Here is a 19,186-nt window from a genome sequence, read left to right as displayed (position 1 = left end):
CCTATGTGAAATGTATTATCATGGTAAGATCAATTATTTTATGACAAGGGGCCCTGTGTCTGCTGCATTTTATTAGTGAGCGGAGGCTGCTGCTGGACATGTTATTAGTAAGGGGAGGCTGCTGTTGGACATGTTATTAGTAAGGGGAGGCTGCTGCTGGACATGTTATTAGTAAGGGGAGGCTGCTGCTGGACATGTTATTAGTAAGGGGAGGCTGCTGTTGGACATGTTATTAGTAAGGGGAGGCTGCTGCTGGACATGTTATTAGTAAGGGGAGGCTGCTGCTGGACATGTTATTCGTAAGGGGAGGCTGCTGCTGGACATGGTATTAGTAAGGGGAGGCTGCTGCTGGACATGTTATTAGTAAGGGGAGGCTGCTGCTGGAAATGTTATTAGTAAGAAGAGGCTGCTGCTGGACATGTTATTAGTAAGGGGAGGCTGCTGTTGGACATGTTATTAGTAAGGGGAGGCTGCTGCTGGACATGTTATTAGTAAGGGGAGGCTGCTGCTGGACATGTTATTAGTAAGGGGAGGCTGCTGCTGGACATGTTATTAGTAAGGGGAGGCTGCTGCTGGACATGTTATTAGTAAGGGGAGGCTGCTGCTGGACATGTTATTAGTATGGGGAGGCTGCTGCTGGACATGTTATTAGTAAGGGGAGGCTGCTGCTGGACATGTTATTAGTAAGGGGAGGCTGCTGCTGGACATGTTATTAGTAAGGGGAGGCTGCTGCTGGACATGTTATTAGTAAGGGGAGGCTGCTGCTGGACATGTTATTAGTAAGGGGAGGCTGCTGCTGGACATGTTATTAGTACGGGGAGGCTGCTGCTGGACATGTTATTAGTAAGGGAAGGCCACTGCTAAACATGTTATTAGTAAGGGAAGGCTGCTGCTACCCGACATTTTATTTATTCAGGGGAGGCTACTGGACAGTTCATTAGTGAAGGCAGGCTGCTGCTGGACACTTCGTGAGTGTGAGGGGAGGTTGCCGCTGGACATTTCACTAGTGAAGGAAGGCTGCTGGACATTTCATTAGTAAGAGGAGGCTGCAGTTGGACATTTAATTAGTGAGGGGAGGCCACTGATGAATATTGCCTTGCTTGGCATTTCATTAGTGAATGGAGGCTGCTGCTGGACATGTTATTAGTAAGGGGAGGCTGCTGTTGGGACATTTTATTAATGAGGGGAGGCTGCCAGATATTTTATAGGTCAGGGGAGGCTGCTGTTGGACATTTCATTAGTGAGGGGAGACTGCTGTTGGACATTTCACTAGTGAAGGGAGGCCACTGCTGGACATTTCGTTAGTGAGGGGAGGCTGCAGTTGGACATTTAATTAGTGAGGTGAGGCAACTGGTAGCTATTGTATTAGTGAGGGGAGGCTGCTGGACATTTTTATAAGTGAAGGGAGGCTGCTGCTGGACATTTCATTATTGAGGGGAGTCTGCTGCTGGACATTTCATTAGTGAGGGGAGGCTGCTGCTGGACATTTCATTAGTGAGGGGAGGCTGCTCCTGGGACATTTCATTAGTAAGGGGAGGCTGCTCCTGGGACATTTCATTAGTAAGGGGAGGCTGCTGCTGAACATTTCATTTGTGAGGGGAGGCTGCTGCTGGAATATTTCATTAGTAAGGGGAGGCTGCTGCTGGACATTTCATTATTGAGGGGAGGCTGCTGCTGGAAATTTCATTAGTGAGGGGAGGCTGCTGCTGGACATTTCATTAGTGAGGGGAGGCTGCTGCTGGACATTTCATTAGTGAGGGGAGGCTAATCCTGGGACATTTCATTAGTGAGGGGAGGCTGCTCCTGGGACATTTCATTAGTGAGGGGAGGCTGCTGCTGAAAATGTTGTTAATGAGGGGAGGCTGCTGGACATTTAATTTATGAGGGGAGGCTGCTGGACATTTTATATGTGAAGGGAGGCTACCCCTGGGACAACAACAAAAACACACAAACCTTCACCAGTAGGAAAATGAACTCCAAAATCCCTTGCAATCCCTGGATGTGCTGCTAATCTCAGGGCAGGAGACTGGGGGTAGTTAGTGCAGAGTACCCCTTGTACACCACCCATCAGGGAAGGGTATCTGTACTCATGGACCCCCAAGATGTTCCACAAACTTGGGGCAACAGAAGGCAGAGTCTCCTCAAATTATAATGGAGGACCTCATGACCCTAAGGACCTCCTCCTGGGTCCACTCTCCCCACTCTCTGCCTGTGCTGATCCTCTGCAGACACACATGCGCTCACGGTCTGATACCTTTGCCTCTGTCTCAGTCTTCTGTCTCTCCAGCTGCAGGACGGTCTCTTTCAGGAGGTACATCGTGTTCTGCGCTCTCTCATTCTCCTCCCGGAGGTTTTTCATCTGAGACTCCAGGTCTCTCTTATTTTCCAGTAGAAGAGCGTTCTGCAGAGCAAAGATTAGAGGAACATCACACTCATCATCATCATCTATACTGCATCTCCATCACACTCATCATCATCATCATCATCATCATCATCATCATCACACTCATCATCATCATCATCTATACTGCATCTCCATCACACTCATCATCATCATCATCTATACTGCATCTCCATCACACTCATCATCATACTCATCATCATCATCTATACTGCATCTCCATCACACTCATCATCATCATCTATACTGCATCTCCATCACACTCATCATCATCATCATCACACTCATCATCATCATCATCACACTCATCATCATCATCTATACTGCATCTCCATCACACTCATCATCATCATCATCATCATCATCATACTCATCATCATCATCATCACACTCATCATCATCATCATCACACTCATCATCATCTATACTGCATCATCATCACACTCATCATCATCATCATCTATACTGCATCTCCATCACACTCATCATCATCATCATCTATACTGCATCTCCATCACACTCATCATCATACTCATCATCATCATCTATACAGCATCTCCATCACACTCATCATCATCATCTATACTGCATCTCCATCACACTCATCATCATCATCATCACACTCATCATCATCATCATCACACTCATCATCATCATCTATACTGCATCTCCATCACACTCATCATCATCATCTATACTGCATCTCCATCACACTCATCATCATCATCATCTATACTGCATCTCCATCACACTCATCATCATACTCATCATCATCATCTATACTGCATCTCCATCACACTCATCATCATCATCTATACTGCATCTCCATCACACTCATCATCATCATCATCACACTCATCATCATCATCATCACACTCATCATCATCATCTATACTGCATCTCCATCACACTCATCATCATCATCATCACACTCATCATCATCATCATCACACTCATCATCATCATCTATACTGCATCTCCATCACACTCATCATCATCATCATCATCTATACTGCATCATCATCACACTCATCATCATCATCATCACACTCATCATCATCATCATACTCATCATCATCATCACACTCATCATCATCATCATACTCATCATCATCATCATCACACTCATCATCATCATCACACTCATCATCATCATCATACTCATCATCATCATCATCACACTCATCATCATCATCTATACTGCATCTCCATCACACTCATCATCATCATCTATACTGCATCTCCATCACACTCATCATCAGCATCACACTCATCATCATCATCATCATCATCATCTATACTGCATCTCCATCACACTCATCATCATCATCATCACACTCATCATCATCATCTATACTGCATCTCCATCACACTCATCATCATCATCATCATCTATACTGCATCTCCATCACACTCATCATCATCATCATCATCATCTATACTGCATCTCCATCACACTCATCATCAGCATCACACTCATCATCATCATCATCATCATCATCACACTCATCATCATCATCTATACTGCATCTCCATCACACTCATCATCATCATCATCATCATCTATACTGCATCTCCATCACACTCATCATCATCATCATCATCATCACACTCATCATCATCATCTATACTGCATCTCCATCACACTCATCATCATCATCATCTATACTGCATCTCCATCACACTCATCATCATCATCATCTATACTGCATCTCCATCACACTCATCATCATCATCATCATCATCTATACTGCATCTCCATCACACTCATCATCAGCATCACACTCATCATCATCATCATCATCATCATCACACTCATCATCATCATCATCTATACTGCATCTCCATCACACTCATCATCATCATCATCTATACTGCATCTCCATCACACTCATCATCATCATCATCATCATCACACTCATCATCATCATCTATACTGCATCTCCATCACACTCATCATCATCATCATCTATACTGCATCTCCATCACACTCATCATCATCATCATCATCTATACTGCATCTCCATCACACTCATCATCATCATCATCTATACTGCATCTCCATCACACTCATCATCATCATCATCTATACTGCATCTACATCACACTCATCATCATCATCATCTATACTGCATCTCCATCACACTCATCATCATCATCATCATCTATACTGCATCATCATCACACTCATCATCATCATCATCTATACTGCATCTCCATCACACTCATCATCATCATCATCATCATCATCACACTCATCATCATCATCTATACTGCATCTCCATCACACTCATCATCATCATCATCATCTATACTGCATCTCCATCACACTCATCATCATCATCATCATCTATACTGCATCTACATCACACTCATCATCATCATCATCTATACTGCATCTCCATCACACTCATCATCATCATCATCATCTATACTGCATCATCATCACACTCATCATCATCATCATCTATACTGCATCTCCATCACACTCATCATCATCATCTATACTGCATCTCCATCACACTCATCATCATCATCATCTATACTGCATCTCCATCACACTCATCATCATCATCATCATCTATACTGCATCTCCATCACACTCATCATCATCATCTATACTGCATCTCCATCACACTCATCATCATCATCATCACACTCATCATCATCATCTATACTGCATCTCCATCACACTCATCATCATCATCATCTATACTGCATCTCCATCACACTCATCATCATCATCATCTATACTGCATCTCCATCACACTCATCATCATCATCATCACACTCATCATCATCATCATCACACTCATCATCATCATCATCTATACTGCATCTCCATCACACTCATCATCATCATCATCATCATCATCATCATCATCACACTCATCATCATCATCATCTATACTGCATCTCCATCACACTCATCATCATCATCATCTATACTGCATCTCCATCACACTCATCATCATCATCATCTATACTGCATCTCCATCACACTCATCATCATCATCATCATCATCACACTCATCATCATCATCTATACTGCATCTCCATCACACTCATCATCATCATCTATACTGCATCTACATCACACTCATCATCATCATCATCATCTATACTGCATCTCCATCACACTCATCATCATCATCTATACTGCATCTCCATCACACTCATCATCATCATCATCAACATCTATACTGCATCTCCATCACACTCATCATCATCATCTATACTGCATCTACATCACACTCATCATCATCATCATCATCTATACTGCATCTCCATCACACTCATCATCATCATCTATACTGCATCTCCATCACACTCATCATCAGCATCACACTCATCATCATCATCATCTATACTGCATCTCCATCACACTCATCATCATCATCATCATCATCTATACTGCATCTCCATCACACTCATCATCATCATCATCTATACTGCATCTCCATCACACTCATCATCATACTCATCATCATCATCTATACTGCATCTCCATCACACTCATCATCATCATCTATACTGCATCTCCATCACACTCATCATCATCATCATCACACTCATCATCATCATCATCACACTCATCATCATCATCTATACTGCATCTCCATCACACTCATCATCATCATCATCACACTCATCATCATCATCATCACACTCATCATCATCATCTATACTGCATCTCCATCACACTCATCATCATCATCATCATCTATACTGCATCATCATCACACTCATCATCATCATCATCACACTCATCATCATCATCATACTCATCATCATCATCACACTCATCATCATCATCATACTCATCATCATCATCATCACACTCATCATCATCATCACACTCATCATCATCATCATACTCATCATCATCATCATCACACTCATCATCATCATCTATACTGCATCTCCATCACACTCATCATCATCATCTATACTGCATCTCCATCACACTCATCATCAGCATCACACTCATCATCATCATCATCATCATCATCATCTATACTGCATCTCCATCACACTCATCATCATCATCATCATCTATACTGCATCTCCATCACACTCATCATCATCATCATCATCATCTATACTGCATCTCCATCACACTCATCATCAGCATCACACTCATCATCATCATCATCATCATCATCACACTCATCATCATCATCTATACTGCATCTCCATCACACTCATCATCATCATCATCATCATCTATACTGCATCTCCATCACACTCATCATCATCATCATCATCATCACACTCATCATCATCATCTATACTGCATCTCCATCACACTCATCATCATCATCATCTATACTGCATCTCCATCACACTCATCATCATCATCATCTATACTGCATCTCCATCACACTCATCATCATCATCATCATCATCTATACTGCATCTCCATCACACTCATCATCAGCATCACACTCATCATCATCATCATCATCATCATCACACTCATCATCATCATCTATACTGCATCTCCATCACACTCATCATCATCATCATCATCATCTATACTGCATCTCCATCACACTCATCATCATCATCATCATCATCACACTCATCATCATCATCTATACTGCATCTCCATCACACTCATCATCATCATCATCTATACTGCATCTCCATCACACTCATCATCATCATCATCATCTATACTGCATCTCCATCACACTCATCATCATCATCATCTATACTGCATCTCCATCACACTCATCATCATCATCATCTATACTGCATCTACATCACACTCATCATCATCATCATCTATACTGCATCTCCATCACACTCATCATCATCATCATCATCTATACTGCATCATCATCACACTCATCATCATCATCATCTATACTGCATCTCCATCACACTCATCATCATCATCATCATCATCATCACACTCATCATCATCATCTATACTGCATCTCCATCACACTCATCATCATCATCATCATCTATACTGCATCTCCATCACACTCATCATCATCATCATCATCTATACTGCATCTACATCACACTCATCATCATCATCATCTATACTGCATCTCCATCACACTCATCATCATCATCATCATCTATACTGCATCATCATCACACTCATCATCATCATCATCTATACTGCATCTCCATCACACTCATCATCATCATCTATACTGCATCTCCATCACACTCATCATCATCATCATCTATACTGCATCTCCATCACACTCATCATCATCATCATCATCTATACTGCATCTCCATCACACTCATCATCATCATCTATACTGCATCTCCATCACACTCATCATCATCATCATCACACTCATCATCATCATCTATACTGCATCTCCATCACACTCATCATCATCATCATCTATACTGCATCTCCATCACACTCATCATCATCATCATCTATACTGCATCTCCATCACACTCATCATCATCATCATCACACTCATCATCATCATCATCACACTCATCATCATCATCATCTATACTGCATCTCCATCACACTCATCATCATCATCATCATCATCATCATCATCATCACACTCATCATCATCATCATCTATACTGCATCTCCATCACACTCATCATCATCATCATCTATACTGCATCTCCATCACACTCATCATCATCATCATCTATACTGCATCTCCATCACACTCATCATCATCATCATCATCATCACACTCATCATCATCATCTATACTGCATCTCCATCACACTCATCATCATCATCTATACTGCATCTACATCACACTCATCATCATCATCATCATCTATACTGCATCTCCATCACACTCATCATCATCATCTATACTGCATCTCCATCACACTCATCATCATCATCATCATCTATACTGCATCTCCATCACACTCATCATCATCATCATCATCTATACTGCATCTCCATCACACTCATCATCATCATCATCTATACTGCATCTCCATCACACTCATCATCATCATCATCACAATCATCATCATCATCATCACACTCATCATCATCATCATCTATACTGCATCTCCATCACACTCATCATCATCACACTCATCATCATCATCTATACTGCATCTCCATCACACTCATCATCATCATCATCATCATCATCATCTATACTGCATCTCCATCACACTCATCATCATCATCTATACTGCATCTCCATCACACTCATCATCATCATCATCATCATCATCTATACTGCATCTCCATCACACTCATCATCATCATCATCACAATCATCATCATCATCATCTATACTGCATCTCCATCACACTCATCATCATCATCATCTATACTGCATCTCCATCACACTCATCATCATCATCATCTATACTGCATCTCCATCACACTCATCATCATCATCATCATCTATACTGCATCTCCATCACACTCATCATCATCATCATCATCATCTATACTGCATCTCCATCACACTCATCATCATCATCATCACACTCATCATCATCATCATCTATACTGCATCTCCATCACACTCATCATCATCATCATCATCGAGCCTCCGGTGGTGGATGATGGTAATGCAGCTGGTAATTCTCAGTCTGAGAAGGAGGGTTTAAAGGACACCTACCACCACGGATCTACCTATAAAGGTAGGTGCATCTGTAGGACGTGCGGATAGTCCTTTTAAGGGTTAATCTCCTGTATCTTTTGATAACTTTTTATGTAAATTTTCTAAAGAGGCTCCTGGGGCGTGGAGTAGGCGGAGCTGAGGCTACACGGCGCTCGTTATAGCGGTCACTGCTCCGGAGCCACTGTGCATGCGCAGACGGCAGGCTTCACGGACGAGGAGGCGTGGCTATGAGGAGCTGCGCGCCAAAGTTATATGGTGGGAGGATCAAAGAGGCTACTGGGGCGCAGAGTATCCCCTCCGTGTAGCCTCAGCTCCGCCTACTCCACACCCCAGGAGCCTCTTTAGAAAATTTACATATTAGGGAATGCAAACTGTTGAAGAAACGAGCTGGGCATCTTTTGTGTTTTAGAATTTTTAGAATTGTGTTATTAAAAAATTGCAGGGACGTGTGGATTAGCCCTTAAAACATCTATGCGCACGTCGTACAGATGCAGAGCTTGGTGGACAGGTGTCTGTGGGTGTCCTGACACCCTGGGCCTGTGTGGACACCATGGCCCTGCACCCATAGGCGTCTGATTCTCGTCTCCAGCCCGAGAGCATCTCCCGTGGAGTCGTCTCCATCCAGCTCTTGTGGCAGGGGCCACGTTCCAAAAAAAGGGACTGTAATTTACCAACACGGAGTGATCCCTGTCCCAGGCTGTTACCTCCCCGGGCGCCCCCCTCACCAACACCAGGGAGAAACCCTCTGCACCTTCTGTCTCTCCCTCCATTTCTTGTCCTTGTGGACGAGGTCTCCATGACCTGGAGACCAGCGCTCAGGGGCCCGGTGGGTGATGGTGCGCCCCGTGTAACCTCTCACCTCGCTCTGCAGGCTCTGGAGGACGGGGGTGAAGTGTCCGCTCCGCAGCGTCAGCTCCCGGTTCTCTCCTCTCAGAGTCTCCAGCTCCAGAGTCCGAGCCTTCTCCAGCTGGGAAGCCTGAGGACACAGGACGGGGGTCATCATCCACTGTGCTCTGCGATACTGCCTGCTGAGCCGTGTATCTAATCCTATCCTGTGTGATACCGCCTGCTGAGCCATGTATCTAATCCTATCCTGTGTGATACTGCCTGCTGAGCCGTGTATCTAATCCTATCCTGTGTGATACCGCCTGCTGAGCCATGTATCTAATCCTATCCAGTGTGATACTGCCTGCTGAGCTGTGTATCTAATCCCATCCTGTGTGATACTGTCTGCTGAGCCGTGTATCTAATCCTATCCAGTGTGATACTGCCTGCTGAGCCGTGTATCTAACCCCATCCTGTGTGATACCCCCTGCTGAGCCGTGTATCTAATCCTATCCTGTGTGATACTGTCTGCTGAGCCATGTATCTAATCCTATCCTCTGTGATACTGTCTGCTGAGCTGTGTATCTCATCCTATCCTGTGTGATACTGTCTGCTGAGCTGTGTATCTAATCCTATCCAGTGTGATACTGCCTGCTGAGCCATATATCTAATTCTATCCTGTGTGATACTGTCTGCTGAGCTGTGTATCTAATCCTATCCTGTGTGATACTGTCTGCAGAGCTGTGTATCTAATCCTATCCTGTGTGATAGCATCTGCTGAGCTGTGTATCTAATCCTCTCCAGTGTGATACTGTCTGCTGAGCTGTGTATCTAATCCTATCCTGTGTGATTCTGTCTGCAGAGCTGTGTATCTAATCCTATCCTGTGTGATACTGTCTGCTGAGCCATGTATCTAATCCTATCCTGTGTGATACTGTCTGCTGAGCCGTGTATCTAATCCCATCATGTGTGATACTGTCTGCTGAGCTGTGTATCTAATCCTCTCCAGTGTGATACTGTCTGCTGAGCTGTGTATCTAATCCTATCCTGTGTGATTCTGTCTGCAGAGCTGTGTATCTAATCCTATCCTGTGTGATACTGTCTGCTGAGCCATGTATCTAATCCTATCCTGTGTGATACTGTCTGCTGAGCCGTGTATCTAATCCCATCATGTGTGATACTGTCTGCTGAGCAGTGTATCTAATCCCATCATGTGTGATACTGACTGCTGAGCTGTGTATCTAATCCTATCCTGTGTGATACTGCCTGCTGAGCTGAGTATCTAATCCTATCCTGTGTGATACTGTCTGCAGAGCTGTGTATCTAATCCTATCCTGTGTGATACTGTCTGCTGAGCCGTGTATCTAATCCCATCATGTGTGATACTGTCTGCTGAGCAGTGTATCTAATCCCATCATGTGTGATACTGACTGCTGAGCTGTGTATCTAATCCTATCCTGTGTGATACTGTCTGCTGAGCCGTGTATCTAATCCCATCATGTGTGATACTGTCTGCTGAGCAGTGTATCTAATCCCATCATGTGTGATACTGACTGCTGAGCCATGTATCTAATCCTCTCCTGTGTGATACTGACTGCTGAGCTGTGTATTTAATCCTATCCTGTGTGATACTGTCTGCTGAGCAGTGTATCTAATCCTATCCTGTGTGATACTGACTGCTGAGCTGTGTATTTAATCCTATCCTGTGTGATACTGTCTGCTGAGCTGTGTATCTAATCCCATCATGTGTGATACTGCCTGCCGAGCTGTGTATCTAATCCTATCCTGTGTGATACTGTCTGCAGAGCTGTGTATCTAATCCAATCCTGTGTGATACTGTCTGCAGAGCTGTGTATCTAATCCTATCCTGTGTGATACTGTCTGCTGAGCCGTGTATCTAATCCCATCATGTGTGATACTGTCTGCTGAGCAGTGTATCTAATCCTCTCCTGTGTGATACTGTCTGCAGAGCTGTGTATCTAATCCTATCCTGTGTGATACTGTCTGCTGAGCAGTGTATCTAATCCCATCATGTGTGATACTGACTGCTGAGCTGTGTATCTAATCCTCTCCTGTGTGATACTGACTGCGGAGCTGTGTATCTAATCCTATCCTGTGTGATACTGTCTGCTGAGCTGTGTATCTAATCCTATCCTGTGTGATACTGTCTGCTGAGCTGTGTATCTAATCCTATCCTGTGTGATACTGTCTGCTGAGCTGTGTATTTAATCCTATCCTGTGTGATACTGACTGCTGAGCTGTGTATCTAATCCTATCCTGTGTGATACTGTCTGCTGAGCTGTGTATCTAATCCTATCCTGTGTGATACTGTCTGCTGAGCCGTGTATCTTATCCCATCCTGTGTGATACTGTCTGCTGAGCTGTGTATCTAATCCTATCCTGTGTGATACAGCCTGCTGAGCTGTGTATCTAATCCTATCATGTGTGATACTGCTGAGATGTGTATCTAATCCTCTCCTGTGTGATACTGTGTGCTGAGCTGTGTATCTAATTCTATCCTGTGTGATACTGACTGCTGAGCTGTGTATCTAATCCTATCCTGTGTGATACAGCCTGCTGAGCTGTGTATCTAATCCTATCATGTGTGATACTGCTGAGATGTGTATCTAATCCTCTCCTGTGTGATACTGTGTGCTGAGCTGTGTATCTAATTCTATCATGTGTGATACTGTCTGCTAAATTGTGTATCTAATCCTATCGTGTGTGATACTGTCTGCTGAGCTGTGTATCTAATCCTATCCTGTGTGATACTGACTGCTGAGCAGTGTATCTAATCCCATCATGTGTGATACTGACTGCTGAGCTGTGTATTTAATCCTATCCTGTGTGATACTGTCTGCTGAGCTGTGTATCTAATCCCATCCTGCGTGATGCTGTCTGCTGAGCTGTGTATCTAATCCCATCATGTGTGATACTGCCTGCTGAGCTGTGTATCTAATCCCATCATGTGTGATACTGTCTGCTGAGCTGTGTATCTAATCCTATCCTGTGTGATACAGCCTGCTGAGCTGTGTATCTAATCCTATCATGTGTGATACTGCTGAGCTGTGTATCTAATCCCATCATGTGTGATACTGACTGCTGAGCTGTGTATCTAATCCTCTCCTGTGTGATACTGTGTGCTGAGCTGTGTATCTAATTCTATCCTGTGTGATACTGTCTGCTAAATTGTGTATCTAATCCTATCGTGTGTGATACTGTCTGCTGAGCTGTGTATCTAATCCTATCCTGTGTGATACTGACTGCTGAGCTGTGTATCTAATCCTATCCTGTGTGATACTGACTGCTGAGCTGTGTATCTAATCCCATCCTGTGTGATACTGACTGCTGAGCTGTGTATCTAATCCTATCCTGTGTGATACTGACTGCTGAGCTGTGTATCTAATCCCATCCTGTGTGATACTGACTGCTGAGCTGTGTATCTAATCCTGTGCTGCGTCCTATGTGATGGTGGAGTTTCTATGGATAAACATAGCTGACAGCAGAGAACAGCAGCGGGAGGGGGGGGGGGGGGTCTTGTGGATTAGAGGCGGCAGCTGTCACCCAGATTATAGTATTACATGAGAAAATCTCATCCTCATCTTCTGTACACAGACCACAGAGCAACAATGTATTCCACATGTACTAGTTCTACCCAGGAGGAAGGAGACTACCCAGGAGGGAGGAGACTGCACAGGAGAGAGGAGACTGCACAGGAGAGAGGAGACTGCAGAGGAGAGAGGAGACTGCACAGGGGGGAGGAGACTGCACAGGGGGGAGGAGACTGCACAGGGGGGAGGAGACTGCACAGGGGGGAGGAGACTGCACAGGGGGGAGGAGACTGCACAGGAGGGAGGAGACTGCACAGGGGGGAGGAGGCTGCACAGGGGGGAGGAGACTGCACAGGGGGGAGGAGGCTGCACAGGGGGGAGGAGGCTGCACAGGGGGGAGGAGACTGCACAGGGGGGAGGAGACTGCACAGGGGGGAGGAGACTGCACAGAAGGGAGGAGACTGCACAGGGGGGAGGAGGCTGCACAGGGGGGAGGAGACTGCACAGGGGGGAGGAGGCTGCACAGGGGGGAGGAGGCTGCACAGGAGAGAGGAAACTGGACAGGGGGGGGGAGACTGCACAGGGGGGAGGAGACTGCATAGGAGAGAGGAGACTGCACAGGAGAGAGGAGACTGCACAGGAGGGAGGAGGGTGCACAGGAGGGAGGAGACTGCACAGGGGGGAGGAGACTGCACAGGGGGGAGGAGACTGCACAGGAGAGAGGAGACTGCACAGGAGAGAGGAGGGTGCACAGGAGGGAGGAGGGTGCACAGGAGGGAGGAGACTGCACAGGAGGGAGGAGACTGCACAGGAGGGTGGAGACTGCACAGGAGGGAGGAGACTGCACAGGAGAGAGGAGACTGCACAGGAGAGAGGAGACTGCACAGGAGGGAGGAGACTGCACAGGAGGGAGGAGACTGCACAGGAGGGAGGAGACTGCACAGGAGAGAGGAGACTGCACAGGAGAGAGGAGACTGCACAGGAGAGAGGAGACTGCACAGGAGACAGGAGAATGCACAGGAGAGAAGAGAATGCACAGGGGGGAGGAGACTGCACAGGGGGGAGGAGACTGCACAGGGGGGAGGAGGCTGCACAGGAGAGAGGAGACTGCACAGGAGACAGGAGACTGCACAGAAGAGAGGAAACTGCACAGGAGAGAGGAGACTGCACAGGGGGGAGAAGACTGCACAGGAGAGAGGAAACTGCACAGGAGAGAGGAAACTGCACAGGAGAGAGGAGACTGCACAGGAGAGAGGAGACTGCACAGGGGGGAGGCGACTGCACAGGGGGGAGGCGACTGCACAGGGGGGAGGAGACTGCACAGGGTGGAGGAGACTGCACAGGGGGGAGGAGACTGCACAGGGGGGAGGAGACTGCACAGGAGAGAGGGGACTGAACATGAGAGAGGGGACTGAACAGGAGAGAGGAGACTGCACAGGAGAGAGAAGACTGCACAGGGGGGAGGAGGTTGCACAGGGGGGAGGAGGCTGCACAGGAGAAAGGAGACTGCACAGGAGAGAGGAGACTGCACAGGAGAGAGGAGACTGCACAGGGGGGAGGAGGCTGCACAGGAGAGAGGAGACTGCACAGAAGAGAGGAAACTGCACAGGAGAGAGGAGACTGCACAGGAGAGAGGAGACTGCACAGGGGGGAGAAGACTGCACAGGGGGGAGGAGACTGCGCAGGGGGGAGGAGACTGCACAGGGGGGAGGAGACTGCACAGGGGGGAGGAGACTGCACAGGAGAAAGGAGACTGCACAGGAGAGAGGGGACTGAACAGGAGAGAGGAGACTACACAGGGGGGAGGAGACTGCACAGGAGAGAGGAGACTGCACAGGAGAGAGGAGACTGCACAGGGGGGAGGTGACTGCACAGGGGGGAGGAGACTTCACAGGGGGAAAAGACTGCACAGGGGGGAGGAGACTGCACAGGGGGGAGGAGACTGCACAGGGGGAGGAGACTGCACAGGGGGGAGGAGACTGCACAGGGGGGAGGCGACTGCACAGGGGGAGGGGACTGCACAGGGGGGAGGAGACTGCACAGGGGGGAGGAGACTGCACAGGGGGGAGGAGACTGCACAGGAGAAAGGAGACTGCACAGGAGAGAGTAGACTGCACAGGAGAGAGGAGACTGCACAGCAGAGAGGAGACTGCACAGGAGAGAGGAGACTGCACAGGAGGGAGGAGACTGCACAGGAGAGAGTAGACTGCACAGGAGAGAGGAGACTGCACAGGAGGGAGGAGACTGCACAGGAGGGAGGAGACTGCACAGGAGGGAGGAGGGTGCACAGGAGGGAGGAGACTGCACAGGAGGGAGGAGACTGCACAGTAGGGAGGAGACTGCACAGGAGGGAGGAGACTGCACAGGAGGAAGGAGACTGCACAGGAGGAAGGAGACTGCACAGGGGGGAAGGAGACTGCACAGGAGAGAGGAGACTGCACAGGAGAGAGGAGACTGCACAGGAGAGAGGAGACTGCACAGGAGGGAGGAGACTGCACAGGAGACAGGAGACTGCACAGAAGAGAGGAAACTGCACAGGAGAGAGGAGACTGCACAGGGGGGAGGAGACTGCACAGGGGGGAGGAGACTGCACAGGGGGGAGGAGACTGCACAGGAGAGAGGGGACTGAACATGAGAGAGGGGACTGAACAGGAGAGAGAAGAGGAGGGAGGAGACTGCACAGGAGGAAGGAGACTGCACAGGAGGAAGGAGACTGCACAGGAGGGAGGAGACTGCACAGGAGGAAGGAGACTGCACAGGAGGAAGGAGACTGCACAGGAGGGAGGAGACTGCACAGGAGGGAGGAGGGTGCACAGGAGGGAGGAGACTGCACAGGAGGGAGGAGACTGCACAGGAGGGAGGAGACTGCACAGTAGGGAGGAGACTGCACAGGAGGGAGGAGACTGCACAGGAGACAAGAGAATGCACAGGAGAGAAGAGAATGCACAGGGGGGAGGAGACTGCACAGGGGGGATGAGACTGCACAGGGGGGAGGAGGCTGCACAGGAGAGAGGAGACTGCACAGGAGACAGGAGACTGCACAGAAGAGAGGAAACTGCACAGGAGAGAAAAGACTGCACAGGGGGGGGGGAGACTGCACAGGAGAGAGGAAACTGCACAGGAGAGAGGAAACTGCACAGGAGAGAGGAGACTGCACAGGAGGGAGGAGACTGCACAGGAGGGAGGAGACTGCACAGGAGGAAGGAGACTGCACAGGAGGAAGGAGACTGCACAGGAGGGAGGAGACTGCACAGGAGGGAGGAGACTGCACAGGAGGGAGGAGACTGCACAGGAGGGAGGAGGGTGCACAGGAGGGAGGAGACTGCACAGTAGGGAGGAGACTGCACAGGAGGGAGGAGACTGCACAGGAGGAAGGAGACTGCACAGGGGGGAAGGAGACTGCACAGGAGGGAGGAGACTGCACAGGAGGGAGGAGACTGCACAGGAGGGAGGAGGGTGCACAGGAGGGAGGAGACTGCACAGGAGGGAGGAGACTGCACAGTAGGGAGGAGACTGCACAGGAGGGAGGAGACTGCACAGGAGGGAGGAGACTGCACAGGAGGGAGGAGACTGCACAGTAGGGAGGAGACTGCACAGGAGGGAGGAGACTGCACAGGAGACAGGAGAATGCACAGGAGAGAAGAGAATGCACAGGGGGGAGGAGACTGCACAGGGGGGATGAGACTGCACAGGAGGGAGGAGGCTGCACAGGAGAGAGGAGACTGCACAGGAGACAGGAGACTGCACAGAAGAGAGGAAACTGCACAGGAGAGAGGAGACTGCACAGGGGGGGGGGGACTGCACAGGAGAGAGGAAACTGCACAGGAGAGAGGAAACTGCACAGGAGAGAGGAGACTGCACAGGAGGGAAGAGACTGCACAGGAGGGAGGAGACTGCACAGGAGGAAGGAGACTGCACAGGAGGAAGGAGACTGCACAGGAGGGAGGAGACTGCACAGGAGGGAGGAGACTGCACAGGAGGGAGGAGACTGCACAGGAGGGAGGAGGGTGCACAGGAGGGAGGAGACTGCACAGGAGGGAGGAGACTGCACAGTAGGGAGGAGACTGCACAGGAGGGAGGAGACTGCACAGGAGGAAGGAGACTGCACAGGAGGAAGGAGACTGCACAGGGGGGAAGGAGACTGCACAGGAGGGAGGAGACTGCACAGGAGGGAGGAGACTGCACAGGGGGGAAGGAGACTGCACAGGAGGGAGGAGACTGCACAGGAGGGAGGAGACTGCACAGGAGGGAGGAGACTGCACAGGAGGGAGGAGACTGCACAGTAGGGAGGAGACTGCACAGGAGGGAGGAGACTGCACAGGAGGAAGGAGACTGCACAGGAGGAAGGAGACTGCACAGGAGGAAGGAGACTGCACAGGAGGAAGGAGACTGCACAGGAGGAGGAGACTGCACAGGAGGGAGGAGACTGCACAGGAGGGAGGAGGGTGCACAGGAGGGAGGAGACTGCACAGGAGGGAGGAGACTGCACAGTAGGGAGGAGACTGCACAGGAGGGAGGAGACTGCACAGGAGGAAGGAGACTGCACAGGAGGAAGGAGACTGCACAGGGGGGAAGGAGACTGCACAGGAGAGAGGAGACTGCACAGGAGAGAGGAGACTGTCCAGGAGGGAGGAGACTGCACAGGAGGGAGGAGAATGCACAGGAGGGAGGAGGGTGCACAGGAGGGAGGAGACTGCACAGCAGGGAGGAGACTGCACAGGAGGGAGGAGACTGCACAGAAGGGAGGACACTGCACAGAAGGGAGGACACTGCACAGAAGGAAGGACAATGCACAGAAAGGAGGACACTGCACAGAAGGGAGGACACTGCACAGAAGGGAGGACACTTCACAGGAAAGAGGAGTTTGCACAGGAGTGAGGACTGCACAGGAGGGTTGAGACTGCACAGGAGAGAGGACACTGCACAGGAGAGAGGAGACTGCACAAGAGGGAGAAGACTGCACAGGAGGGAGGAGAATGCACAGGAGGGAGGAGAATGCACAGGAGCGAGGAGACTGCACAGGAGAGAGGAGACTGCACAGGAGAGAAGAGAATGCACAGGGGGGAGGAGACTGCACAGGGGGGAGGAGACTGCACAGGGGGGAGGAGACTGCACAGGGGGGAGGAGGCTGCACAGGAGAGAGGAGACTGCACAGGAGACAGGAGACTGCACAGAAGAGAGGAAACTGCACAGGAGAGAGGAGACTGCACAGGGGGGAGAAGACTGCACAGGAGAGAGGAAACTGCACAGGAGAGAGGAAACTGCACAGGAGAGAGGAGACTGCACAAGGGGGAGAAGACTGCACAGGGTGGAGGAGACTGCACAGGGGGAGGAGACTGCACAGGGGGGAGGAGACTGCACAGGGGGGAGGAGACTGAACAGGAGAGAGGAGACTGCACAGGAGAGAGGAGACTGCACAGGGGGGAGGCGACTGCACAGGGGGGAGGCGACTGCACAGGGGGGAGGAGACTGCACAGGGTGGAGGAGACTGCACAGGGGGGAGGAGACTGCACAGGGGGGAGGAGACTGCACAGGAGAGAAGAGAATGCACAGGGGGGAGGAGACTGCACAGGGGGGAGGAGACTGCACAGGGGGGAGGAGACTGCACAGGGGGGAGGAGGCTGCACAGGAGAGAGGAGACTGCACAGGAGACAGGAGACTGCACAGAAGAGAGGAAACTGCACAGGAGAGAGGAGACTGCACAGGGGGGAGAAGACTGCACAGGAGAGAGGAAACTGCACAGGAGAGAGGAAACTGCACAGGAGAGAGGAGACTGCACAAGGGGGAGAAGACTGCACAGGGTGGAG

At 48.9% G+C, this 19,186-nt stretch overlaps 1 protein-coding gene across 1 annotated transcript in view; it reads right to left on the bottom strand.

The window, feature by feature from the left end:
• The window catches only part of BICDL2 (BICD family like cargo adaptor 2), a 49,845-nt gene that overhangs the window by 8,432 nt on the left and 22,227 nt on the right, over positions 1-19,186 (bottom strand). Inside the window, exons 4-5 of the mRNA XM_072132264.1 lie at positions 9,863-9,979; positions 2,255-2,401 (exon numbers count right to left, since the gene is read on the bottom strand). Coding sequence (XP_071988365.1) covers positions 2,255-2,401; positions 9,863-9,979 — 264 coding nt within the window. The remainder of the gene's footprint in view (positions 1-2,254; positions 2,402-9,862; positions 9,980-19,186) is intronic.

This window comes from Engystomops pustulosus, unplaced genomic scaffold, assembly GCF_040894005.1.
Source record: "Engystomops pustulosus unplaced genomic scaffold, aEngPut4.maternal MAT_SCAFFOLD_313, whole genome shotgun sequence".
NCBI classification, from domain to species: Eukaryota; Metazoa; Chordata; class Amphibia; order Anura; family Leptodactylidae; genus Engystomops; species Engystomops pustulosus.
Note: the sequence above shows the minus strand (reverse complement) of the source record. Positions and strands in the feature narration are given on the sequence as shown.